At 36.7% G+C, this 27,649-nt stretch overlaps 1 protein-coding gene and 1 long non-coding RNA gene across 14 annotated transcripts in view; one reads left to right on the forward strand and one right to left on the reverse strand.

Annotated features, from left to right (window-relative positions):
• Positions 1-27,649, forward strand: part of Ptprk (protein tyrosine phosphatase receptor type K) — a 520,627-nt gene that overhangs the window by 111,048 nt on the left and 381,930 nt on the right. For all 12 annotated transcript variants that reach the window (XM_087190287.1, XM_087190284.1, XM_087190286.1 and 9 more), the window contains exon 2: positions 14,206-14,328. In XM_087190287.1, coding sequence (XP_087046413.1) covers positions 14,221-14,328 — 108 coding nt within the window. In that variant the 5' untranslated portion in view covers positions 14,206-14,220. The remainder of the gene's footprint in view (positions 1-14,205; positions 14,329-27,649) is intronic.
• Positions 2,472-27,556, reverse strand: LOC106009484 (uncharacterized). Of its 2 annotated transcripts, XR_001183555.3 has the most exons (4): positions 27,333-27,556; positions 21,335-21,467; positions 17,015-17,576; positions 2,472-2,682 (listed from the first exon to the last, which is right to left on the reverse strand). It is a non-coding gene; the product is annotated as an uncharacterized LOC106009484 (long non-coding RNA). The 2 variants fall into 2 exon arrangements; XR_015442644.1 differs by lacking the exon at positions 2,472-2,682 and having other exon boundaries at positions 17,061-17,580; positions 21,286-21,467.

The raw sequence follows: 27,649 nt of genomic DNA on the forward strand, positions 1-27,649 counted from the left end.
CATGTTCATAGCAGCACAGTTTGTAATAGCTAAAACTTGGAAGCAGCCCAAATGCCCGTCACCTGGAGACTGGATAAAGAAAATGTGTTTTTTAAATAAAATGGAGTGCTACTCAACCACAAAAAAGGAGAAATTAGAGACATTTATTGCTAAATGGATGTACATTGAGGCGATACTCTTAAGTGAAATAAGTAGGACACACATGTGTAAATACTGAATAGTTTCTCTAGTGTGAGAAACTGAAAGTGTAAATAAGGACGAAAATTTACAGTAGATATTGTAGAATATGAAGAAAATGGGCAAAGGGGAAGGGGAAGTGGGAGGCGTAGGGGAAAGGAAAGAAGGGAACGGAATTAATATGAGAAAATGAAAAAATGGAAACAAATGTTTTCTAAATAGGGAGGGATGGAGGGGTTGAAGGGAGGGCAGGGGAAGGGGGAAAAATAAGAACCAAGAGAGATCATGTAAAAGTACAAATTTCCAATGATGAATGTCAGAATATTGTATACCTAAAACATTCCAAAAATTTAATTAAGGAATAATAAAGGTAAAGATTAACACATAAAAAATTGGTTTCACAAGTCCAAGTTTTCCTCTGGAAAAGGAGATGCCTGCTGGGCACTAACTCCCTGATACAGCCTTGCCTTGCATGCGGGTGGGGCACAGAGAAGAAGGTCACATTTTCCAGCTATTGTTCCCCTCACTTCTAGTCAACCCTGCATACTATCGATCCTGTGGACTTTTGGAAACTGATATGGACAAACCCCTCATTTTTGGGACAGTTTGCTCTTTTGTCATTACTGAAGATGAGAGAATTTTCTTCAGGTTTTTTTGGGAAACATTAGGGACATTTTTGAAGAAGAATAAATTTTGTCAGAATAGCCCTTAGAGCAACACATTGGCTATATATTTTATTTTATCTTTTATTAGAGATTTGAAAGCTCCAAAGTATAAACTGTGGCTTGAGGTAAGAATTAAGACATGAAAGCCACCATGGCACACAGAGCTGCCATGCTTCAATGCTGTTTTCACCCTGCTGCTGCCTTTAATCTATTATTCAGATCTTATTTGCCAGCTTCTCCTTGATAGAGGAAATTTTTTAAAAATTCCAGGGTTTTATGTCACTTTCTGAAGAAAGGTGTTTACCCTTTTCAGGAAACCTTAAATTTGATGGATTTCAATGTAATCATTATGTTTTAGAGCAAAAGCTAGATGGATAATTAAAGAATATTGAAGAATTGTGTTATCCTGTATTATGCAATCTTGGAAAGTTGGTGAGACCAAGCTATTTCAGTTCTGTAGATATTTTCATGTTCCAGTTCTTGGGAACCACAAAATCCTGACCTGCTGGAGTTTGGAACACAAGAAAGTTAGGCTGTTATCTTTCTCAAAATATTCTTCCAGTCCCAGATCTCTTTTCCACACAGAATCTTTTTTCTCTTTTTGTGTGTGTATGTGTGTTTTTTTCCTGGTAAATCCTACTGGAGGCAGAATCAGACTTTTAAGACTATCATACTGTAAGAATTGTTTATATTCTGATAGTTTATATTTTAGGAGTTCTTCAGGGGAAAGAGCCATTGGTGGCATCTATTTCTGACATATATCTGAATGTATTATCACTTCGCTGCTTTTTCTGTCTCAGATCCAGGAGTGATGAGTATTACTGTAAGCTTATATTCTCTTTTCTAATCCTTGCAATCATTGATTACTTTACATTTAAAATTTCTTACAAATTTAGAACAAAATCCTAGTTTAATGATCTCTTAAATGTGTAGCTTAGCTTCTCAAGTCATTGGATAGTGTGGAGAGATTTTCAAATTAATTGAAACAATATTCCTAAGTAGCCAGTGGAAATAGAAAGGGGAAGATGAAGCTACATTGTTTTCTTTGTGTTGTAGAAATGAGAAAATGAAGACCAGACAAACCTGAATCTTGATGAGGATCAATATAAAAATGTATTTAGCACTCTATTACTTAAGTGTTCCATTACTCACAAGTCTGTAAGTAATGCTACTTACATGTCTGTGTGCCCTTTACTGCTTGACAAATCATTATTTTACATAATATTTCCACTAACTGGTAACCATATGTACTTTCCTCAGTGGGGACTGAGAGGCGACAGTAGAAGGCCAAACTAGTCTTTAATGATGCATTCTGATGAAAGAAAATGGTAGAAATGTCTTTTAACTCTTTACTCTTGAGAATGTATTTTAAGAACTGAGACGAATTCAAACAATGGCCTATATACTTTTTACATTAATCAAGTATAGAAAAGTTTTGATACCAAAAGGCTTTCATATTAATGAAAAATAAAGAAAGATTAAGTTTTTTCTTTTGAGATGCCTTTACATCATTTACCTAAATGAGTTGGTCATCTCTTCCCTTGAAGTGCCTTACCTGAATTGTTGACCTTATAAAATGTAGTTGAACATATTTAAGATGCCTTTGCCAATCTAATATCTCATGTAAAGCTTTACATCTGAAAATTCAGAGCAGGTCTCTGGCCTACCTGCAGGAGCTTGGGGCCTGAGCTTCTGTTTTCCATCGCCTCAGCTTTTCACAGAGCTTCCTTCATTGATGAAAAATGATCCATCTCCCGTCACGCTTGAGGTGTGTCAGGGACAATTGCTGAGATAAGCCGGACCACATGTGCAGTGGGTGAGTGGAGCCCACCAGGAATCCCTCCAGGAGAAGCAAAACAGAGAAAGGCTTAAGAACGAGCTTGGGTGATTTCCAGTTTTACCAAAATGTAAATATGGCTTCACGTGGGAATTTTATTTCTCACTACATTTACTCTCGATTACTTTGTGCACTGCGTTCTTCTATACTGTGTTTCTAACTCTAAGGGAAAAAGGCAAGATTTTAATAAAATAGGATAAAAAAAAATCGGAAAAGAAACATGGACCCATACTTCCACTAATGATCTTGGGGAAAACACCCGGTTTCTCATCCTACAGCTTGTGTGAGGGAAGCAGCAAACGGACCAGAACAAATTTGCTTTTAACTTTAAAAAAATACATTTGTTTTGACATTTTAGAAAGGAAAGTCATTTGTTGCTACATGTTTTTGAAGTGATGAGGGGAGAAGTAAAGTTGGCCAAGCAAGAATGTTAGGACATTGTCATCATACAGCGTCTCAGCTTGTGTCATGTGATTTAAATAAAGTTGTGTGCTTATATCAGTGATCAGCAACGCTTCTATAAAGATATCAATAAAGCTCCTTTTTTATTTGTGCTGTCTGGGACACCTGAGAGCCTTTGATATGTGATGTGGTTCGAGGTTTAATGCATTTTATTCTGAAAGGCTGCAGGGTCACCAGAGATATCATGTGGGCTGGACAGCCTGGTGCATTGGCGGAAGCTGAACTGTATAATTCTGGAAATGTCTACTCTTGTTTTATTTTGGGGACCTATTTGGGTTCATGGTTAAGACTAAAGAACCCACAGCACCTATGATCAGATCCTGGCTTTGATGCTTTCTTACTCTGTGGCAACGAACAATTTTAATTTTTTTTACTTTGAAATATTTTTCTTTAATATGCTCCCTTTACATTTTAATTGACCTCTTTTCATCTGTGAAATCATTTCTAAGGCTGTTTGACATGTAATCACCCATTAGCTCCATAACGAGGCTGGTTAAAGTCACATAGACACTGTCAGGTCTGTCCGCATCTCAGGATCTTATTTCTGGATTCAACTTGTGCCTGAAACCTGGAAATTAGGCACAGTAATTCGGATTGCACACACCTCTCTTCTGCGTTCCTTATGTATTTGAGACTCAGGCTTGCTGGCCTTTTCCCCTTTAATACCTGCTTCCCTGATTTTCACGACTACGTTTTATTTCATTTTTGGAAAGAAACAAAACCAGTGACCCATAGTAGGGGACAGTTTGCATGCACTCATGCATGTCTATGCAGGGTCTCAGGGTAAGTTGCATTTCTGTTTGTGGTCTTACAGGTTTGAAGATTCAGGACTGAAGGACCTTGAAAATGCCTCTCATAGTTTCTTATTTATGCTGCTGATGTGGAAGATCTCATTTTAAACTGGAGTATTTTCTACCCATAGTTTAAAAATTCTTACCAGCACAGTGATCTAAACTAGGAGTTGGTGAACTGTGGCCCATAGGTTACGTCCAGCCTCTGGCCCCGTGTTCTACAGGTCTATTCAAATGCAGCCATGCCCGTTGTCAGGTACTTTCTGTGGCTGCTTTCTTGCTACAGTGACAAGGGTTGTGTAGCTGTGATAGAAACAGCCTGGCCCACAAAGCCTAAAATGTTTACTAACTGGCTTTGTACAGATTACTGTTGGCCAGCTCCTGATCTAAAAGTATGTATTTCCTGTTTGAAAACATGTTACGCTGAGTGTTCAGGGAAAACTGGGTTTGGTATTATGTTGCTTAGCTATTTGTTGCTGTGACAATAGCTGAGAAAATCGACATGAAGTAAAAAAGGTTTCTGTTGGCTCACAGTTTCAGAGGTTTTGGTCCATGGTCTTGTGGCCCTGTTGTTTCTGGGCCCGTGGTGAGAAGGGTGCTGCAGAGCAAAGTTGCTCAGCTATGGCACAGGAAATGGGGAAGGGGGGAGGGAGGGAGGGGGAGAGAGCGAGAGAGAGAGAGAGAGAGAGAGAAATACCCAAGGGCACCCCTTCAAGTAGGTCCACCCCTCACCAGCCATCACATTTTGCATGAGTTAATCCGCTGATGCAGTGGATTAGGAGCCAGTCATTTTCCTAAAGCCTCGCCTCAGCTCTTGAGCCCTTTGGGGGACATTTTCGATCCAAACCAAAACAGATAAAACTAACTCTCTTTAGTCTCCCTGGCTAAGTGAGATGAAAGCCATCTTTCTCTTTCATTTATGATTTACCTATTAAATAATGTGCCTAGTATTGAAGCTGTATAGTACATACATTGAATTAACTGTGAACAATGTTGCATGAAAATAACAGTGGTGCATTTTGAAAAACTCGTGGAGGGTAAAGAGCTTTGTGTGCATTATGGCTAATCCTCACACCACTGCACTGTAACTGCTACTGTCTCCATTTTACTGGGAAGGAAATAGAGGCTCAAAGAAATAAAATAACAAAGCTGTGTATGTACTTTGCTGTCACTCCATGCTGTGTTAGATACATGCTCTCATTCGGCCACCTAAATGGATAATGTGTGCAAGTTCCTTAATACTCCTTCACTCTTATTAACTGAGATACAGGAGAATTTGATATTACTTCTCTGCAAAGAAGAAAAGACATCCTATTCCATTCTGGTTCATTTACTCTTATTGCTGTTTGTCAGTCAACATATATTTCCTTTGAATCATAGACAATTTGAGCAGTCTAGCTAGCTAAATAATTTTGGATTATATTAAAGATGTATTCTTGACTAGAGGTGGAACTCTAGGGATGAACAATTAGATTATTAATGGGCATGTTCAAAATGATTCATCATTAAGAGCTGTTTCAATCAATCAGTCAATCAATCAATCAATCAGTGATGGGTCTGGATTCCCACAATGTATCACAAGTTCCTTTTCCTATGTGAAGAAGGTAGGCTCAAATAAAACAAGCAACACAAAGGATTTTCTTGTGGGTCTGAATTGATAATCTTTTAATGAAGTCTTAGTCATAAATTTTCTTAGTTTTCTTCGAATGCATCTTCTTTGGTCTTGAACTAGAATAATATATTAGGGTTACTGCCTCATCCCCATCCTCTTGGAATCATTAATTCTCTGTATCCACTTGGATGACTTTCACATGTTAATCTCAGTACTTAAATTGTGAGAAAGTGTTCTTTGTCCTTAGAAAGGATGTAAACTACCTAAATATTGATCATGTATATCAGTTCATATTTTGTACTTTCAGCCTTCCCAGAAATGTAGAGTTAAAAAAATGTATTAGAAGAACATCTGAGTATATTTCAGGGAAAATGTAAATTTTATCTGGAAAGCATCAGTTTCTGTTCTTTATTCCAATAAGGAAGTTTTCTGGGAATAAACTATTTACTCAGATCCTAAGTAGTACTAGGTTTAAGATATGCAGTAACAAGTTCTTGTTTTGTTCTTTAAATATTTTTGTGTAAAATATAATAGCTTCCTTGATACATGGTTTGGAGATAATGCTAGTAAATTTAACTTAGGACTTCTCATTAGCGTAAAGATGATTTATTCAAAGTTAAACTGAGTGTTGTATGTATCTCAGTATGGTATATATTATTCTTTCTCTCTATCCTAGAAGTAGAAAAATCATTCCAAATTTGAGTGAGTACTTTTGTGTATTATAGGTTAACTCAAAATAAGAGAAGGTTAACCTACTCATTTTTGAGAGTTATCAAACAATTGTGCTAAAGATATTGTATTCACTGTCATATTTTGTCTAAGTCTTCTTTTTGTGGTACTGGAAATAGAACCCTGGAGTACTGTACCACTGAGGTATCTCCCACGTTCTTTTAATTTATTTTTATTTTGAGATAGGATCTTGCTACATTACCCAGGGCCAGACGTGAACTTGTGATCCTCCTGCCTGAATTATAACTGTTCCCAGATGATTTTTCTTAAATCTTTATATATTCCATGTAATTTAAGGAAATAAAATTTTCTATTTCTTTAGAAAATGGGGCTTTTTCTTGACAACAGTAAATAAGCAGGAAAGTTTATCCATTTCTTACTGTTATACTCAATCATTAAATCATGAATTAAATACCTTGGAGGGGAGAATGTTGAAGATCCTAGCACAGTATACAGTTCACCAAAAAACTGTATACACACTTCAGGAAATGAAAAACTTTATAAATATTTTAATACTAATTTTATTGAGACATCATGAGATTAATACAAATTACCTTTGGCCTCTACAATTACAAGAGGTGCTCAAAGTCTTGGCCATTCGCTGCCAGACATTTATTAGTACAGCAAATTGCTGCTTGGGGAACCTTAGACAAAGAATCCATTGGAATTGATGCATATGCATTTTCAATTTCTGTTCTAAGGGCTGGCAGTGTAGTGGGTTTTCTGCGATATAGGACATCCTCTAGGGTCCCCCATAGACAAAAGTCTCCAGGTGTTAAATCAAGAAAACGTTCACCTTATACAAGTTTTTCCTGAATTGTGTGAACATTTTTTTTTTTTTTGGTGGCCTCTATATTTGAAAAAGGTCCCTTTCCAAATGTCTAGACCTATTCAGGGCCCTTAATAACTTTATTTTTCACTAATTCAATGTTGTTTAAATTAACCTGACCCTGGAATTTATTGAAAAGTTTGAGTTCAGAGATTTGAATTTTAATATTACTCATTTTCTTATGTTATGACGGAAAGGTTATTCCTGTGTTCTCTCTAGAGCTATCACCTTTTGTTTAAATACTTATTTGACATCTTTCTAAATGCTAGATATTTAGACAAGGTAGTTTTAGGACCAGTGCTATATTTTTTAGCACGCTGAGTTACTGAGTATTCTTGTGCTGGTCCTCAGTAGGCCGCTTAGGAGAGGACAGGATTTCTGGTAGGTCCCATCAGCCTGGTATTTACTGTCATGTTCACAATTTGCCAAGACTCCAAGTGACTTGGCATGGTGGAAGCTGGCCGTTGTGTGAGAGAGCTGTCCACTATGGGCCTGATTGGTGGACAGGGACTGTCATTGTCCTCCAAGGTCAAGAATACGGTACCCATTTCTCTGCCATGATTTGCACCTGCTCATTTGTAGCCTTCTCACCAATGGCAAATATAACAACTGAAAATGGAAGATGTTTCCTCACTCATATTTCTTCCCCTCTCCCGGACTAAATTTCATGAGCACCAGTTCAGTTTTGCAGCTTCAGCTTTTTTTTTTTTCCATTAAGTTTATTGGTACATTTTAGGTATAAAATACAGTTACATTCATCATTGGGATCTTGTACCCTTACATAGTATCTTGGTTCTTATTTTTTTCCCCATTCCCCTGCCCTCCGTTCACCCCCTCCACCCTTCCCTATTTGCAAAGATTTTGTTTCCATTGTTTTCCTCTTCTCATATTTTTTCTTTTCCCTTTTTTCCTTTCCCCTACCCCTCCCACTTCCCCTGCTCCTATAGACTTTTTCTTCCTATTGCACAATATCAATTATACATTTTTAAAATTAAAATAGCAAGATCTAGGAGGCATTACCACAGATTTTACAGAATTTAAAAGGATATAGAAAGCATATTACAAAAATCTTTTGGAATAAATTTGACAACTTCTAAGCAGTACCTTGGAAGACAAATTAATGAAACTAACACTGGAAGAAATATAAAATTTGAATAGCACCTATTAAAGAAAGTATATCCCTAGCTTGAAAACCTACCTATATGACAATAGCAGGCTCATATACATTTTAACTGACAAATTATATCAAACAATTAAAGCAGAAAAAAGAAGGAACACTTCTCCCCTCCTTTTAGGAAATCAACATTGTGCTAATCCTAAAACTGGATAAAGATAATAGAAGAAAAAAGTATGAACATAGAAATTTGTTTAACAAAACAAACTATTAGAAATCAGATCTGGCGGTATATAGGAAGTGGTTTTATTATAGGGATGGCAGTGTTGGTTCAGCATTGGAAGATCCACCCCCAAAAGTCATCATTTTAACAGAGGAAAGGAAAAAGCCATATGATCCTGTCACTAGTTGGAGAAAAAGTATTGGACTAAATTCTACAGCTGTTCATGGTAAAAGCTATCAGGAGACTAGAAGTAGAACAGAACCTTCTCAACAGATTAAAGACATGTACTCCATACTTCCAGCGAGAACGCCTTATATGAATGGAGAAGATACAATGCTTTCTCCTTAAGGTGGGGAACAAGGGCAGATATGCTTACTCTTTATCTGTCCATTAAACTTTGAAACCTAGTCCCCACCAAAATAGTCTGGCAATAAAATGACACAATTAGGATAGGATTGGTAAGGTAGAAGTAAAATCTTTATATGTAGTTGAAATGATCATCTACAGAGAAAATACTAAGAAATCTCTAGGAGCCCCTAGAACTTGTACTTGAATTTAGCAGGATTAGAAAACCCAAGGTATATATAAAAATTCAGATCTGTGTATACATGCTATAAATGAAGAATTGGATATTGAAATTTAAAAGTTATGTAGGAGAACAAAGGACCTAGAAAAGTTGAAAAAAAGACAAAATAAAAAAGACAAAAAACAGTGTTGGAAGACGTTTAGTACCTAATATAAGACTTCTTCTAAAGCTATAGTAATCACTGGCAAGTGCCTAGTAATCAAGGCAGTGTTGGTGTAAGGAAAGACATATAGATCATTGGAAAAACACAGAGAATCTAGAAATAGAACCACACATATATGGTCCACCGAGTTTTGAAAGATTATTTAACATTAGCATTTTATAGAATATAAACTTAATTCAAGAGCCGAGGAAGAGATAGTGTTTTCAGCAAACGGCACTAGAACATCTGGTATCCATATATAAAAAATTAACCTCAACCCTTTATTTCCATACATAACAAAAACTTGAAGGGCTCTATGAACCTAAATAGGAAAGCCTAAAGTATAAAACTTTAAGAAGAAATTATAAGGGAAAATATTTATGAATTTAGAGTAGGCAAGAACTACCTAGGATACAAAAACATGATGTATAAAAGAAAAAAATTGATAAATGAGATTCCATCAAAATTGAGAACTTTAAATGGCATCATTAAAATGAAAAGTAATCCTTAAAACAGACTACATTTACAATGCATATAACCTGTGACCAGAATATCTAAAGAACTCTTACAGCTCATTAATAGACAACCCAATTAAAAAGTAGACATAAGAAGATGATAAATAGCCAGTATAGCATAAGGAAAGGTGTGCAACTCTAGAAGCAGAAAAATAGTAATCAGTACAATAACAAGATTGAATTATACACTCATTAGGGAGATGAGGTTAAAAGTTTTAAAAGCCTTGTCATGACTTTCTTTTTATTGGATTCTCCCCCTTTGGGTTTAATTTGTCATGCCCAGTGGATTCATTCTGCTGGATTTCCTGGGGTTGTGATCCTCATTGTCTTTTCCTAGGGTATAGTCTAAAAGTTTTTGGAGTGCCAGTTTGGTATTCATGAAGTTCCTGAGGTGCTCTTTATCATGAAAGTATCTTATTTCTCCATCCATTTTGAAAGATAGTTTTTCAGGGTACATCAATCTGGGTTGGAGGCTGTTTTCCTTTAGGGCTTGAAATACATCACTCCAAGCTCTTCTTGCCTTGAGGGTTTGCATTGAGAAGTCTGCTGTGAGTCTGATGGGCTTTCCTTTGTAAGTGATTTGTTTCTTTTCTCTCACTGCTTGTAGAATTTTGTTCTTCTGTTGGATTTCTGGAATCCTAACTATTATATGCCTATGTGTAGATTATTTTTGATCAAGGCTAGTTGGAGTCCTATATGCCCCACTTATCTGTGTGTCAAGTTCTTTTCCCCTCCTTGGGAAGTTTTCTGCCATCACTTCTGTGAACGGTTTTTTTATGTCATCTGCACTCTCTCCTCTTTCTTCATTGACTCCAATCAGTCTTATGTTATTCTTCTTTGCATCGTCTAGCAGCTGCTGGATTGATTTCTCGTGTTCCCTTACAATTTTAAAGCAGTTTTTCTTTTCCTGGTCACTAATTGTAATCTTATCTTCTATATGTGAAATTCTATCCTCACATTGGTTCATTCTGCTGTGCAGACTTTCGATGGAGTTTTTAATCTCCTGGAAATCTGTTTGTATCTGTTTTATGGATTCCATTTTTTTCCTATGTTGGGATTCCATCATGTTCCTCAGATCCTCTATTTTTTTTATCTGTGTCCTCTCTAGATTTATTAATCATGTCTTGCACCATGAGCAAAATCTTTGCTGTTATCAGAGTAATTATTTCTGATTTCATTTTTCCCAGATCCTCTTTTGTTGCCAGTTCAGAGAGTCCAGGTGGTTGAGTATCAGATTGTTCCATCTCATTTCCCTTTGGGGCTGCTGTAGATGATCTGGAAGTCTGTTTTTGAGGCTTGTTTGCATGTCTTCTCATTTCCATGGTGGTGTGGGGGGGTGCTTCTGGCACCCGTGTGGCTCATCTTCTCTGCCCTAGGAGTATGGGATGGTGGCGGGGGAGCTTCCTCTTCCAGGTGCTGGGACCGGCTCAGCTTCTCTGCCATAAGAGTGTGGGCTGGTGGCAGGGAAGCTTCCTTCTGGGTGCTGGGACCGGCTCAGTTTCTCTGCCCATTGCGTGGCTTCAGAGTCTCCCAGAGTCCTTCTCATGCAGCGTGCAGCCAGTTGAAGTCGTAGAAGGTGATCCTGCAAGCTGGGGGCCTCTCAGCAATGTGCTCAGGTCACTCACTTCAGTGCCATGACCTCGGAAGCTGCAGCTTCGGTTTTGAAACTCATGATGAATTTGAGCCTTCTCTTTTAAATAGATTTTAGTACTACACCTGAGGGATGTGTATAGAGGACCACACATAGTAAAAGACTGTGTTCAGGCTTTCTAGTGACACGTACATAATCAGCAACAGTGGTATATGACGGAATTACCTCACTATCTGCTTTGCACGGCAGCTGAAGTTAGGGTTTTTTAATTGGTTTGAGTTGGATCATACTCCTGATTAAAATCTTTTCACAGTTTCAAGACAACTGTAGAAAATAATCTAAACTCTTTCATAAAATTTAAAATCTCTTAACAACTGGATTAGTTTCTGCCTTTCCCTTCCTTATATTTCTTGTTCACGATATGGAATTCCTGAGGTTTCTCTCACCTGCTATGTGCATTTAGACTTGTAAGACTTTGCCCTTGCCTTTCCCGTGATGGCAAACCAATTTTCACTGTGGCTTTTCTTGGCATGTTCCTTTTCACAGGTTGTTTTTATCAGTGCACGATTGCAGTCTGTCATGATCCCATTCACCGGGGGGAGTTGGTACATGGACATCACGCATCTTAGTTTTTCTTATTTCCCTTTCCTCTCCCCTCCATCATCCCTCTTTTCTTGGTCCTGATCCTTTTTGCAAAGGATCCATCTCCTCGTTTCTTCTTATAATATCCATCTTTAATTTTGCTCTTTATTTAAACCTTGAACGTCACATATAAGAGAAACCAGGCATTATTTAAGCTGATGTGTCTGATTTATTTCATGTAACATTATAGCCTCAAGCTTCTTGATACATCCTTAGTCATCTTCATTAGGCATAACTCAGTGAAGCCTTTCATAACTAGCCTTGTATAGGTAGCCAGTTCTTTTGAGTTCTTTGGAAGTTTGATCATGTTCTTATCCCTTGTAAGACACTGTTTCTTTCATTAGCCCAGGATTATTATTAAATTTCATAGTCCTTATTATCTACTATACTATATGTCTTTAACCTTGAAATACAAAATCCATTACAGAAGTACTTGTAAAAATCTTTTGCCGGTGATTTATAAATGTGGTATATGTGTTGTAAATAGACACACGACATCTCTTGAATTGGAGCATCTTGTAAATTCCTACTTAAAATTCATCTCCTAATAATTTAATTTTTTATCACACAAGTCAAGTAGATCCGTAATGATTTTCAAGACGCTTTTGACAAGTTTCTGATGTGGCCCAAGTGTGACCTTGACCCTCTCATTTTGTACATTTACTTTTTGTTGTTATGGTTAATCAGAATCCCACAGTTTAAAATTAACAGTGAGTATTAAGGACAGCAATTTAAAGCTGTTTGTCTTCTAGATGAGTCAGTGTGCTTTCCACTGGCGTTTCAATTTGTATACATAGGACTGTGGTACAAAGCAATGAGTCATTTTAGTTTTGTGATAGGTAATTATATTTTTGAGAAAAACTTTTCCCTATGCATTTCCTAGTGACTTTTCATTGATTATTTTTAAATTAAAAAAGACATCATTTTTTTCATGAGCACATTTATAAGAAAAAAAGGCTATTATAAGTATATTTTGAAAACAATATAAAATTTTCCAGCTGCTGAAGCTTGGGTAATTTTAAAGGAACTGGGTAATCGTATGATTCAAGAATACACATTTTTGCTTTTGAAAAGGATTTTAGGGCTGTGTTACCTTCCCCAAATCTTTGATGTAGTGTTTTGCCTCTGACCCTGGCTTCTCTCTGTCACTGGACAGAATGTGACATTTGTTCTTATTCAGATCCACAAACTTTTGATGCTGAGTGACAGGAGTTTAAAGGTCTGAAGTTTACCACCCCTCTGCCTGTTATTGCAGAGAATTCACTGAGTTTCTCCACTTGGATCCCCATGGAAACTAAACAAATAAGCTGCTTGAAAAGAAGACAGGTTATTGGTTTTTCTCATTAAAGCCACTACTGGATTTTCATTAGTTGTAATCCATTTTCTTTCAAGATCAGAAATATAGGCCAGTTCTTATTTTCATGATTTGAATAAACTAAATGCTTTGACTTATGTGTGCCTGTACCTGTGGGTTAAAAAACAAAAGTAATCATTCTGCTTCTGCTATATAATTACCTTTGAAAATAAAACCTGGGGGTGGGGGTGGGGGCTGACCGAAAAGGAGGAGAGACTACTTCCATTTTATAAAACAGATTATTAAATGAGGTAGAAGTGGTGAGAGTGATTAGAGGCTAATCTGATTGATTCTCTGCTTAAATCATATCTGTGTGTGAAGGTAATCTAAATAAAGTATGGAAGAGCTGGGGATTTAGCTCAGTGGTTCCACTGCCTGCCTTGCAAGCACAAGATTTCGAGTTCCATCTCTGGTACCAAATGAAATAAAGTATGGAAGAGTATCTTACACACTTCCAACACTGAGGATCTTATGAAGTTCCATGTTTCATTTGTTACCATGTGTATCTTGCATAGATCTTTTTAAGGCAATGGATTTTGTAAGAGTTAAACATCTTTTTTGGGGAACTAGAATTACAAACCTGTTTTTCATTCTTCCTCCTCTTCAGTAGAATTGCTAAAACTGTTTAGATTCTAGGTGCTTAATTTTTTTTAGGAGAGCCTCACTGTCGGCCTATCTTCTGCTTCTTTCTTAATTATTCAAGTCAGTGCTTCAGCCTCCCTTCTAAGACTCAAACTGGTTCCTTATTCAAGTAGAATATGCTGATAGGCATTGCTTTTGATGTGAAAATTTAAACAGAGTCATGATAAACAGGAATACCATTGGTTGTTAAAATTATGTGTCACATGCATTTCAGCACCAATTGGCTTTTCCAGTGCTTTCTCATTTTGCGAACATTTATTTCGATGGTAACAGTGGGCTTTTTTTACTTTCTAGGTGGCTGTACTTTTGATGATGGACCAGGGGCCTGTGATTACCACCAGGATCTCTATGATGACTTCGAGTGGGTTCACGTTAGTGCTCAAGAACCCCATTATCTGCCACCAGAAATGCCTCAAGGTGAGTACCATTACCTTTACTCATTGTTGGGGGCATTGCTGCAGACCATGTAGCCCTTATTTTAGATATGAGAATAGGCACTAGTATATAATATATCATAACAGTTTTCTAAAGGAAGCTAATTCATTATGCTGCTTCGCCACAACTAAGAGTCTTAAAGTACTCTTTGCCCTTCCCTCAATAACTTCATATAACCCTGCCTTTTTCAAGAATTCTCATTGTACTGTAGTTACTTGTCTTTGCAATTTATAATCATATATTACAGAATCGTGTTTTTGCTACTTAATAAAAAATGAGAATGATGACCAAAAAAAAAACCACCCAAAGAAATACAATGTATTTTAAACATCTTAAACGTGAGATTAACTCTTTTGGTACCTACTCAATTAAATAACATAGGTTTGACCTGAACAGGCTGGGGGGAACAACTGCTCTTGCGCATTCTCTTCTCCCACTGGTCCTGAGCATGGCCATGCCTAACAGGAAGGGCATTTGGAAGACAAATTGTCAGAAGGAGAAGGTATTTTCTGAGTGAAATATACAGAAGTACAGCAGAGACCTGTTCATTGCTTACTTAGACTTTGTCTTTTCTTTTGGCTTTTGATTTCATGAGGAAATATATTTTGTAATTATTTATGACAGTCTGCTTTGCATTTTCTCTTACTTCTGAACAACAAATTTAACATATCAATATATAAATCCCATTTTATGTAATATTTGTGCTAGTGTATATTAGTTTGGAACTAATTCTGATTACTGTGTTTAACAATAACTGTTAAATAGTAAAAATTACAAATGTAACTAGGAATTTTAAATGCAATACTAAAGAGAACTAACTTTTCCTTCCAAAGTTTAGAATGAAGCACATAATTAAACAAATATAGAATATAATTATGTTATATAAAACAATATAAGATTTATGATTATTATGTTATTAGAAAGTACAATCATAAAATTGATGTACTGAATGAATTTCTAGTACTAATGATGTTCTAAAATATATTTTAGTGTTTTATCTTGATGATGTAAAATTACTGATAATTTTTCTATAAATTCAGAAAATCCTTCCAAAACTGAGCATAAACTGACAATTTTAGACATAACCATTAGGAATGAAAATGTCAATTCTTGTGATTGACCAAAAATAAATTTATCAATAGCATCCTTGAATTTGCTAATTCATATGATTTATAAAAACAGAAAAAGCATCAACAGTAAACAATAACATATGACAAATACACAAGGCAGTTGAAATCTGAGGAGTTCATTTCCATTGTAGAGGAATAGAGAAAACACACCCCCTTTGCAAAGTTGTTCCTTTTTATCGGTCTGCCCACTGACGTGTACATGAGTTAAATCTGTGTTATTCTAAATTGTCACTTTCCTTGGCTGAGCGGATGAATGGTTATTTCTGAGGATGGACTGCACTTTAATTTTCTTTGCAGAAGGATGAATTGGTACTTGTGGTTGACAACCTTTGCTTCTTATGTTTGACCCCTGCATTGTCAGCAGACTCATTTAGTTTTGTGCATTGGTTTCTATTTTTCCTCCAAAGGTACATAACCTTATTTTCCTGGAGCATTTTAATTAAAGAAACTATTGTAATATTTAAGATGAATTTTCTCAGCAGTATATTTAGACTGAACTTTTCATGTAAAATTAAAGAGAGCGGGCCAGAATGCACACATTTTGACTGTTTATCATCAGAGAATAATCAGAAAGACATTGATTTATGGAAATGTTGGCATTGTTAATTGCTGTTGATGGTGGGTGATGAATAACTGAAGAGATGCCACTCAGATGACCTTGTGGGCTCACCTTTCATGTGCAGCTTCACCGGGGGTTACAGTCAAAGATGACATGCACAGAAAATGAAAGTGTTTGAGTTTCACCCACATCGTCCAATTAATAGGCCATTAAGCAATTAATTATGCAGAGGATGGAGAAAGGTCACCGCACTTTATTTTTGCTGCATGTAACTATCTTTAGTCTGAAGGGACGTGAGAGAAATCACCTTTTTCCTTCTCTTTTTACAAGTGATACTATTTTTATGATAATCCCTTAAAGTGCTGAGTGAACTTTATCTACCCCTAAGTTGGCAAAAGGAAACATTTAAATTTATTGTATTAAAATTTTATAAGTAACCCTTTCTTTTTCAAATAAAAGGGCAGGCATGTTTACTTTTTCTGTTTACTGAAGATACAAACGAAAACAAAACAAAATGCCCAGTCACTTGGTTGCTGTATCATAACAAGTTATCTCTCTGATGAAAACTTAATATTGAACTCTGTGTGGCTGGACATTGTTAACTGACTTCTCTCTGTTGACTCTTTTTGGACTGGGAATTAGAGGAGAAAAAGAAATACTGGGTGATTGAGTAGTTTAGAATAAAAGAATGAAGATGTGAAGAAGGGAGGCGTAAAGGAATAAAATAATTCTTCCTCTGGAGAACATACAGTGCTATCAAAAATTGCTTAAAATGCTCTGCAGCAGGTTCCAGCCCCACACATTACTTTTGTTACAGGACAATGACAGTGGCTAAAAGGCCCACTTACTATGTTTAAAAATAGCATGGAAAAGAATGAGTACTTTGTTGGTCATACATGGTAATATAACTATGTATTCAAAATAGTCATCAATAATATGGAAATTAAAAGCCATAATGAGAAACTATTAACACACTCACTGGAAAGGTGACAGTCCTGAGCCCAGGGCTGGTGAGAAAGTGGATGGAGTAAAACCCTTGTATACTGCTATCACCATGGTAATCTGTGTGACACTTCCTGCAGTCTAGTGGCCAGCCAGTCGGCTTGGGAGCGTGAGCCCAGCAGAACTTGGTACACGTTGTTACCAAAAGACACAGGCAAAGGGCTTTACATCATCAGCATTTAAAAGAGTCACAGCCAAAAACAGCCCTAATTCCTGTTGCTAGTGCAGTGGACAACTAAATATGGAATTATGCGACACAGTCTTACAGGGCAACATAAGCAAACAGACGTCTGCTATACACAAAACCAGACACGAGAGAGTATGTGTTGTATCCACTTGTGTACATTCCCAAAGCAGGCAGAACACACTGAGGAGTTGGAAGTCCGGGACTGTGACTTGCAGGAGAGTCTGGGACCGTGGGATAGAGGAGGCTCTGGATGCTGGTGGTGTTCTGTTTCTTGGTTTGCATGGTGCGTTCGTAGATATCCTTTGACTAAGTTCACTGAGCCATCAGATGCTGAGTGGTGCGCTTTTCTGTGCTTCCTATATATTAATAAAAAGTGACAAGCAATAAAGCAACTGCTCACAAGGTTACTATTGGGAAACTACAGCAATACTTGAAATGTTATACATTAAAATAAGGATACATAACAGGAAACTAACTTCTGATGAGTCCAAACACTTATTTTCTAGCCATACTGGATCCTCCTCCACACACAAGAAAATTTTGTGGTCTTTGATATCTTTGGCCTTTCTGGGTCTCCTTATCTCTGCTTAAATATTTCTTTGTCCACTTTTTCATTCACTAGACTCTACCCATTCTTGCTAGTTCTACAGAATTTTCATTTGCTTTCGGAAGATTTTCCTAACTGGCTTAGAACTCTTAAGTTCCTTTTGTGCCCCTCCTGCACTTTGTACACATTGCAGTTGCTGATGTTATAGTACCATTTTTATGTGTCCTGTTCATTTATTAGACCACAGTATCTTTCTCAGTATATGCCATGTTTTTCCATCTTTGATTAAACAAGACAAACTTCTGAAATGTAAGTCTTAAAATAATTTGGTCAGTGTTCAAATGATAAAGTTAGTTTTCTCATGTTAAAAAATTGAATTAAAATCCCATTTCACAAGTGTTATGTGGAGTTCATATTGTAATCTAATTAGAAGACCTTCGTATAATTATTAATATTGGGCTTTTGTCTTTATAAATGATATCACGTATTTATTTTGGATATATATATATATAATTATTATCGATGCAAGAAAGATTACCTGTGAAAATTTTCTGTCTTCCTATTGTTTGTCAAATTAATACCAATTTTCTATTTCTCCAAAAATCTATTATATGAACAAACAACACAAACTCACAGTGAGAGATGCTTTGTGGGTCTAGAAATTGTTCTTTGATCTCAAATACATCTGTGTCCATGACCTTATTTGTCAAATACTCCTTTATGACTTCATAAAACAGATTCACTTGACCATTTTACTATATGTTCTGTTTTAGATCAGAGGGTAGGGATCGGGATTGACAGTTAAATGCATTTATCTTTCATTGTAATTATAACTGCTTTTCCATTTTAGTAAGTTTTTATAAAATGATTAATTGAATTTTAGTTTAGTCTCTAGAGAACTCGTTTGACGGTATTTATAATTATGACTACATTATATTCCACCTTCAAGCTGGTACTTTAATTGATAATGTAAATTATGGTGCAGTGTTCCCAGTTTAAAATGCACACATTGTATATATTATAAAATACAAAACCCTTTTTTCATTAAATTAACCTGAAGATTGAAGTGAGAAACCATTTCTCCTCTTATAAAATTTAGTGAGGTGTGATTCACTGGTGTAAGGTCCCTACTGCATCTCAGTCCTGCCCTGTGCCAGGCTCCAAGCTAAACTTCAGGAAGCAAATGGGATTACTCACAGAAGGAAGAGAAAGACAATGTCATTAAGAAATGTGTCTTTATATTAACTTGTTACTTTTATTTTATTTTATTTTTGATATCGAGAATCAAACTCAGAACTTTATGCTTGCCAGCCAGGCACAATTCCACTGAGCTAAATCCCCAGCTAACTTGTTAGTTTTAAAAGTGAATATTGTTTTCTTAGATTTTAAGCATGAATGATTAGCCAGGTTGTTAAAATAAGGCTTGTCTTCTTCAAATATTTATTTACTGAGATCCAGTGTGCTTCTGTATTCAACAGGAAGTGTGCATGGGTCACATGATTTTGTACCTGGCTTTCTTTTAAATGTGGTGAAAAATAAAGAAAACATCGATCCACCACTGGAAGCATCTAACACTTATCAGTAATAAAATTTTAGCTAAGTTTTCTACTCCATGGTACTAGCTTCTTAGTTTTGTAGGAAGTGATTATGTATTAAAATAAATATTATATATGTCATGCACCACATTTGAATACATCTGAGAAGAGATTTCAAGGGAGGATTTGATGTAACTATTTCTATCCTATAGTTTTTTTTCTGAGATTATCAATCACATTAAAATTAATGGATCACTTTGCCTAATATTGTGTTTTTTACAGAATAATTGCCAAAACTCTCACACAGCTTGAATTAATAGAGTTATTTGACAACACATCTGCCAGAAAAATATATGACAGACAGCAGTAGAATAAAGTTGTGTGGATGTAGTTTGGTGATGAAAGTTCTTAATATTATGGCTAATTTTAATCTTAGAGAATAGAGAAAATCAGGCCAACATGTTGTTTTATTGTCTTTTTGTCATCTAATGAGCATTGTTTGTAAACACATCCAAAATTAGTACGTGTGTCTTTTAAAAATTAATATATTAAGTATTTGACTACTTAGTAAAAATAAAATTATTTGAAAATACTTAACAATGAATGTGCGCAGCAGTCATGCGGGATGGTAGGGGAAGGAAGGAAGGGGAACCAGAAAGAAAGGGAGGACTTAGCATCAGTCAGTTCTGGAACACAGATGGGGAAACCTCAAACCACAGTATACTGTGCAAGGTAGGTTCTAAGGAACCTGCAGCTGCCCAAGATTCCATCTGAAAGATACGCTTTGTTCAATAATTTTCATATTTTTAAACCAATACAATTCTCTTTTTAAGAAAAATAGTCCTTTCTAGCACTCAAATACATAAAAATCATCAAAACAACCAATGGCCTCAGAACCTGCTTCCTTTGTACCTTCCTGCAATAGCATCCTAGAGCCATCCAGGGACAGAATTTGAACTTACGTCTTTCTAATATCAAAGTCATTCTTGCAACAGATCCCCCAGCTTTGCCATGCTAGTTGAGCTCATACATTTTCTTGACTTTGCTGTGGACGTGTACATGCACTGTGTAGTGAACAATGTAATTTTCTACCATTTCATCAAAAGCACCATCTCTTTCTAGAGTTTCAAGGGTCTAAGTGAGTGTCTCTTAGTCTCCATGGGAAATGAGAGCTAAGATTTGCTACCCTTAGAACTGCCACTGAGCTTCAAGGTTTCTGCAGTGCGATCTCCTCCCCTGTCGAGGGCTGTGGTCCTCCTTGGTTTACCTGTGTGTTATTTTTAGGTATTTGATGAGCACTTCCTGCATGTGTGTCTAAGCAAAGCTTTCAAAACATATATTATCCACTGTCTCATTAGAGCATGTATGCTCGAAGCAAAACTTGTGGACTAAAGCACTCAGCTTAAAGTCTACGGTTTGAAAATAATTTTAAGACTGTGTTTGTAACAGTGTATTTCAGGACAAGAATTATGGGCTTAGTTCAGTATGCTCTTCCAAACCATGTTATCATGTGCCCGTTGGTGTTTTTGCCAGAGCACAGGGAAGATAGTTTCCCGCATTTGAGTTGCTTATTAAAATAACAGTGAGTGTTAGAGGCAGTGCAGGGGGATGGAGTGAAAGGCTGTAATGGACTCTCTGAAGGTTGAACCACTAAATGAGAGCTGGTTTTTAATGTAAGGACTATTACCTTTATGGACATAAATGCAGCATGAAGAATGTCTAAATTACAGAGGAAGGAAATGGCATGCTGAGGCAGGAATTTTTTACCTGACATTTCAGGTACATAATGTATCTAAGTTAGATATGTCCCAGTATATCTCAAAGAGGAAAAACAGCTTGGTATTAAGAGAGGGAGAGGGACAGGAAGAGACAGAAGGTGGGGCGGGGAGGGGGGGGGGTTACTCAGTGCTGAAGAACTTCTACGTCCTAAATGAATTACAGATAAGAATACAGAATAATTTCAAAGTGTACACAATCACCTTAATCTACAAAGTAAAATCAATACATCGTCCAAAGAAACAAAATTACTTTCCCCTGGTAGGAATGTGACTGGAAGTGCAGTTACGATCTTATACTTTTCCTTTCCAAAAATAAACTTGTCTCCTGATGAGTTGGTCTTGTCTTCCTTTCCAAGGCTATTATTTTTCAAATATCAGAATACCTGAAAAATAAGGACATACAAAAACAACAAATGGTTGTAATTAAATTAGCAATTAATTAAAACATATATGATAGTACAATCTCATAAAGTTAATTTTGTGAAAAATAGATAGTTATACTTTTATATTAGGTTTTCATTACGTATACAAAATGCTTTGAAGTCTTGGAGGACTGTTCATTTTCAAACCCAATTTGTGCTTCTTTTCTCTCCCCCAAAGAGGTAATTATTCTCTGAGATATACTTTGAGGTGCCTCTTTTACATGGTTAGATCACACAGCAACTTAGGAAGGCCTTCAGTGTTATGAAATCTTTACCTAACAACCCAGAGTGGAGAGATACTGAATTGCTTTTTAAAGGTTTATAAAAATATAATGAATCAGGATAGTTCCAAATTGTTCTGTGTGTGTGTGTGTGTGTGTGTGTGTGTGTGTGTGTGTGTGTGTGTGGTCTGTAGTCTGTGGAGCTGAGTCTCAAACCCAACCCAAGGGCTTCCACTTGGCAGGCAGGAACCTTACTGTTGACCCACACCCTCATCCCCAATCCAGTGTGGTAATTTCAGTAGGAAACTAGCATGGCAAGTTTGACTATTTGAAAATTATGTTTTGAATGTGTCTTTTTTATCTATGTTCTCTCTCTCTGTGTCACACACACAACGTTTTGAGGTACCCATGAACTGATTTATCATCTTGTCTCTTTGGCCAACATCATCTCTCAGGCTCATGCTTAAACCACTCAACAGAACGAGGCCGCCATGTTGGCTTGGCCACTGGGTCACCATTCTCCTACCCAGTGTGAATCTGAGGCAGAGTTAGGCGCCATTGTCCCCTGTGGGTGGCCAGACAGGTGATACTAAAGATGGGTTGGTGTGAGACGAGCAGCTAACAGTACTGTCTGTTACAGATGTGGCAGACTAATCTAAGATTATACTTTCAGTAGCCTCTGTTACTTCAAAGTTTTGGGAAAAAAAAGTTTTCTATTTATCTTCTGTTCTGAAGCAAAGAAACCAAACGCAAAGCTTTCAACTCCATCAGAAGTGATTCACCTGAAGTGTTTATAAATGTAGATGGATTTCTTTTACTTTTCTCTCTTAAATCCACCTGAGCATCCTAGACTGCCAGGAATTGACCTTTCTTCTCCTTTCTGACTTCCCCTCGGGCTGGGACCTTATAAACTTAGACTAGGTAGCAATCCAATTACTATGAGGGCTATGTAACTATCGATTGGCTTCACATGTGAAATATAGTGTTTGTTTCTTTGGCGTTGTTACTCTCATTTCGGTAAGGTCTTCTTAAACATAATGCTCCATAAAACTCAAACAATTTGGTCGCACAATTGATTTGTCAAAGTATGTTCTGGTGAAAAGAAGACAGATTCTTATATTTGTCTTGTTGTCTACATTGCCATTAAAAGTTAACAAAAAACACAGAAAAAATGTATTCTTGAATTTTTGAAGGATCAGTTGAGGCAAAATGTCGTTTAAAGTTCAGTTGAAGTTAAATCAAGAAGTATAAAGAACTTTATCATATACCAGTTAGAAAATAGAACATTAAAATTATACTGATCATCTTCCAAACAAATGACCTAATTACATTCATTTTGTCAGTTCATAATGTTATGCTTAAATAGTTCTTGGTCGCTTGGCATTTGGGATGCAGTGTGACTGGTGTGTCACGTCACCTCGGAGGCTTGTATCAGGAAGGCTGGCTGGTGAAGCCATCGCAGTCGAAAGTACCTGGCCTGGTCCTTTCCCCACAGCCATGTTTGAAGACACCATGTGTAGAGCCCGTAGTTTATAACAGAGCCTTCAGACAAGTATGGCAGAAGTGAAGAATGCTAAATGGGCTGAATGACTGAATAGTTGTGGTTAATTGATTTCAGCACCAAATAACATCAGCATAGAGAAGATAACAAAAAGTAAGGAGTTGGACCTTTCTCTATAGGGAGTGGATCAATAGACAGAGAGAAGGGATGGGAAGCTCGGAAAAAAAGGAATGAAGATGTGTTAGGTCCATGGACCAGCTCTGCACAAACGGTGTAAAATTGTGTGCCGCAAACATGTACATAAATAAATAACAGTCTTTATCAGGACACAGTATTGTTTTGTAGGAATTCTGTTACTGTTTTCCCTAATAGTCAGTATATCTGCGCAGTTAGGCTATTTGCAGATCTCGAGGTTCTTCAGGAAAGTGAATTATCTCAGACAGTTTTAAATAACATTTTCTTGAAGAAAATGAATGCACTTGTTCCACTTCTCTTCTTATGTAACTCTCACAATGGTGCTGAGCTAATTAAAAAGTATGGAGGATACCAAACAAATTTAACTATTTTCAGTAGCCCCGGTCTTAATATGGTAAGGGAATTAATCTTTGTGATTGTCAAAGACTCTATAAGAAATCCCGAGTTGAGAAGAAAGATAGGAGATTTTCATTTTTCTGGATTTAATCTTACCATGCAAGGAAGTGAGAGGTTGCTCACTTATCAAGGGTGCTGCCCAGAGGGCCTAAGGTTAAGAAATTATATTTTTATTTTAATATTTGGAATATTAATACATATGCTCATATTAATTCCAGTAAAATACTGATTAATTTTAATGTTTAAAATAAAATAGCAGAGCTAATGCAAGTATAAGGAAACCTGGCTCTTTCAGATGAAATGAAGTTGTATTTTTTATTAATCACAAATAGCATAATAAAATCAGCAGTACATTAAAGAAATATTTTGGAAAGGTGCATAATCCCCCCTCACATTGAAGAGAAGATTAAGAACAGTTTTCTGTGAGGTGTTGTGGGTTGCATACTCCTGTAGTTCTGTCTACTCAGGAGGCTGAGGCAGGAGGATCGTCTGAGCCCATGAGTTTCAGGCCAGCATGGGCAACATAGAGAAGCTCTCATCTCGTAAAACCCCAAAACAACAAAACGAATGTTGCGGCCTTGTTTTAAGAAAGGGCTGAAAACAGTAAGATCAGTTTGTTTTTTAGCAGTGACAAAACCTACTTCCAGTCTGTTGTTACTATAATATTTGACAGAGAAAGCTTAAAAAAAAGGCCTGTCAGAATTAAGCCAAATTTGCCAATTTTTTTTTTTAAACACGGCTTATTTCTTCTTTTCAGGAGTTATTATTTGCAGATCTCATATTCCAAGGCAAGTAAATTTCTTTCTGCAGCCTTTTCACAATTTCTTGTATCTAGTTATTTTGCTTTTGCCTTATTTTTTTTATATTTTGAAACATTTTTTCTTTAAGATAAAATTACTCGATTTCCCCTGACACTTAATATTTCATCATTTCGTTTATAGGAGACTCCATAGTGTCAAAGGTCTGTTTCTGAAAATCAGATGTTCTTTGTGAGCATGTTAGCAAGAGCCAGTTTTCTCTTGTTTCTTCTTGTTGTTGTTATCATCGTCATCATCCTCATTATTATTATTATTATTACGTGGTGCTGGTGTTGGAATCTAGGCTTTATACTTGCCAGGCATGCCGTCTTCAGTGAGCTACACCCCCGGCCCCAATGCTCTATCTTTCCTTTTCTTTCTTTCTTTCTTTCTTTCTTTCTTTCTTTCTTTCTTTCTTTCTTTCTTTCTTTCTTTCTTTCTTTCTTTCTTTCTTTCTTTCTTTCTTTCTTTCTTTCTTTCTTTCTTCCTTCCTTCTTTCCTTCCTTCCTTCCTTTCCTTCCTTCCTTCCTTCCCTTCCTTCCTTTGTTCTTTCTTTCTTTCCATCTATCCATCCATCTATCCATCTATTTATTTATTTATCTATTTATTCTTCGAGTGTGTATTTAGTTTTTACTTGGCCATGTTGCAGCTCACAGCGACCATGCTCGTACTGTGGCATTGATGCAGTCACACAACACGGTCTTCATTCTCCTCCACGCCTTTTCCTTCCAACTCTCGGTCCCTCCTATGCCACTTGTAAACTCTGTTTCCACCTTTCTCCCTGTAGGTCTTTTTTCCTTCATCCCCTTGCCTCCTTCTCTGCACTCTGTCTACCTCTCCATCCCCTGGAAAGAGATCTCCCTACTTCCTATTATCTATCTTATTTTGCTTTTTATTTATATTTTGGGTTTCTCCTATAAGAGAAAACATTAAGAGAAAACCATTGTAATGGTTTAGATTTTTTAAACAAAATCCCAGATGCTTAATTAAAATGTAACTAGAACACGGGATGCGCACTATACTTAAAAACTACATGACATAATGCTTAAAACATTTTCCTGTTCTGCACATAGTTATGATTTTTATTACATGATTGCTCTGTATGCATGATATACTCTAAGCTTTTCAAAATATCTACAATATTTTGATGTTCTTTTAGCTTTCTTTTTTCGTGCTGGGGATCGAACTCAGGACCTTGAGCTTGCAAGGCATATGGCGGCGGCAACACTGAGCTAAATCCCCAGCCCTCTTTTACCTATTTTTGTCATTTGTTTGTTTGTTTTTGGTGCTGGAGATGAAACCCAGGGCCTTGTGCATGCCAAACACAACTACTGCCTGCAGAGCCCCAAACCCACGGGGTGACAGCTTGCCCCTCACTTACCTGTGTTCTTTCCCCTTCTGGTTTTACTTACCTATTACTATTGAATTATAAACAAAACTCTTTGCTCAGAAAAAATATCTGCAAAAACATTTGTCTGGAGAGGTGTATTTGTCACCCTGTCTGTGGAGAGATGCATCTAGTAAGCATTTTATGGGGTATGCTTGTGTAGCAGTAACAAGCCCACCCAGAATGACGAAGGTAATTTGAAGAAAAAGGAAAAAGTGGTTTTGAAATTGTCTTTTTGATTTGATCATTCTTAATGAGCCAGCCTAATAGGGAAGGAATATATTACCTAGATTAGTAGCTACAGCCAACAGGTTCTTCTTCAGTAGAATATTTAAGAAATAAATTTGGCAGTAGCTGTAGAAAGCTTTTGCGTATTTAATTTTTCTTCTGGCTCTAGCACTTTGTTTTAGGAGCGTGAGTGTGAAGTAGCTGAATACAGCATTCACAGAAAACTAGAGCTTGTTTAAACCATCAGTAGGCTCTTCTGACTATAATTTAATAATGATTTTGATTTATCACTTATGGCTTAAAAAGAATGATTTCTAAAAAATGCAAAAAAGGTACGCAATTTTCATCAATTTTTTCTTCACACCTGAGTTAAGAAATGGCGAGGCAGTACTGCCACTTACTTCTGTCTAGGACACCTGGAAAAAATAATTTTTGAATGAATAACTCAAAATCTTTTAAAATATGAGTAAGCTTTTATTAACTTTTTTCTTTTTCTTTACTTTCTTTTTGTGCTGGGGATTAAACAAGGCCTTTGAAGTAAGCTGTTACCCCTCCCCCCCCAATTTTTTTGAGAGGGTTTAGCTAAACTGCCAAATTGTCCAGACTGGTTTTGAACTTGGAATCCTCCTGCCTCAGCCTCCCCAAGTGCTAGGATTATGAGCATGGGCTACAAAGGCCAGCTTCATTTCTTTGCTTGAAGGCAAATATTAGCTATCTTGGAATTTGAATTCTTTTTCAATGCATAAAGAGTTGAAATGACAATATTCATGCAAAAGAGAAAAAGGGAAACATTTTAGAAAGTGGATTTAACATACTGTAATATAATACAATATAATATTGTTTCTGTTTATACATTTATTGTCTTATATGAAATTTTTGGAAATTTAGATCTTTGCAGCAATATTGAAAAATGCTAAATTTCATGTTAGGTCTTACAATTTAACTTGGCTAATAAGGGTGTCACTGCGATGGTAAACATTGCTGTATATGACAGGGACTGATTTTGATTATTTTAGCTAAATCATTCCGTTGAATTCACTGCCAGTGTAACTGAGAAAGATTCTCCTGAGCCTGGTAGAAGTGAGTATTTCTTCTCTTTACCTTTACTCAAAATCCCAACCAGCGAAGTCAGCAGCCAGTAAGAGGCGCTGGGCATTGGTGTTTATCCCAGGGTCCTCAGCATGAGGTCAGGTTCTCCCTGTCACAGTGTTGATGTGAACCCAGTTAAGGAACAGGGCAGCTTTTCTGGTTCTTCCTCAGCAGTGTCCGTGTTACAGGGTGAGCAGTTTTATGCTGGGCTAGCAGCAGTGGAAAAGAGTTTTGGAATTCGGAATGTTCCACGTGTAGAAAGTGGGCACCTACGAGTTCCAAGAAATTGTTACAGTGGACTGAGAGAAGAACAATGAAAGTACCTAAAC

This window comes from Heterocephalus glaber, unplaced genomic scaffold (assembly GCF_053883595.1).
Source record: "Heterocephalus glaber isolate CG9 unplaced genomic scaffold, H.glaber_assembly_v1.0 deba00001550, whole genome shotgun sequence".
Classification (NCBI taxonomy): Eukaryota; Metazoa; Chordata; class Mammalia; order Rodentia; family Bathyergidae; genus Heterocephalus; species Heterocephalus glaber.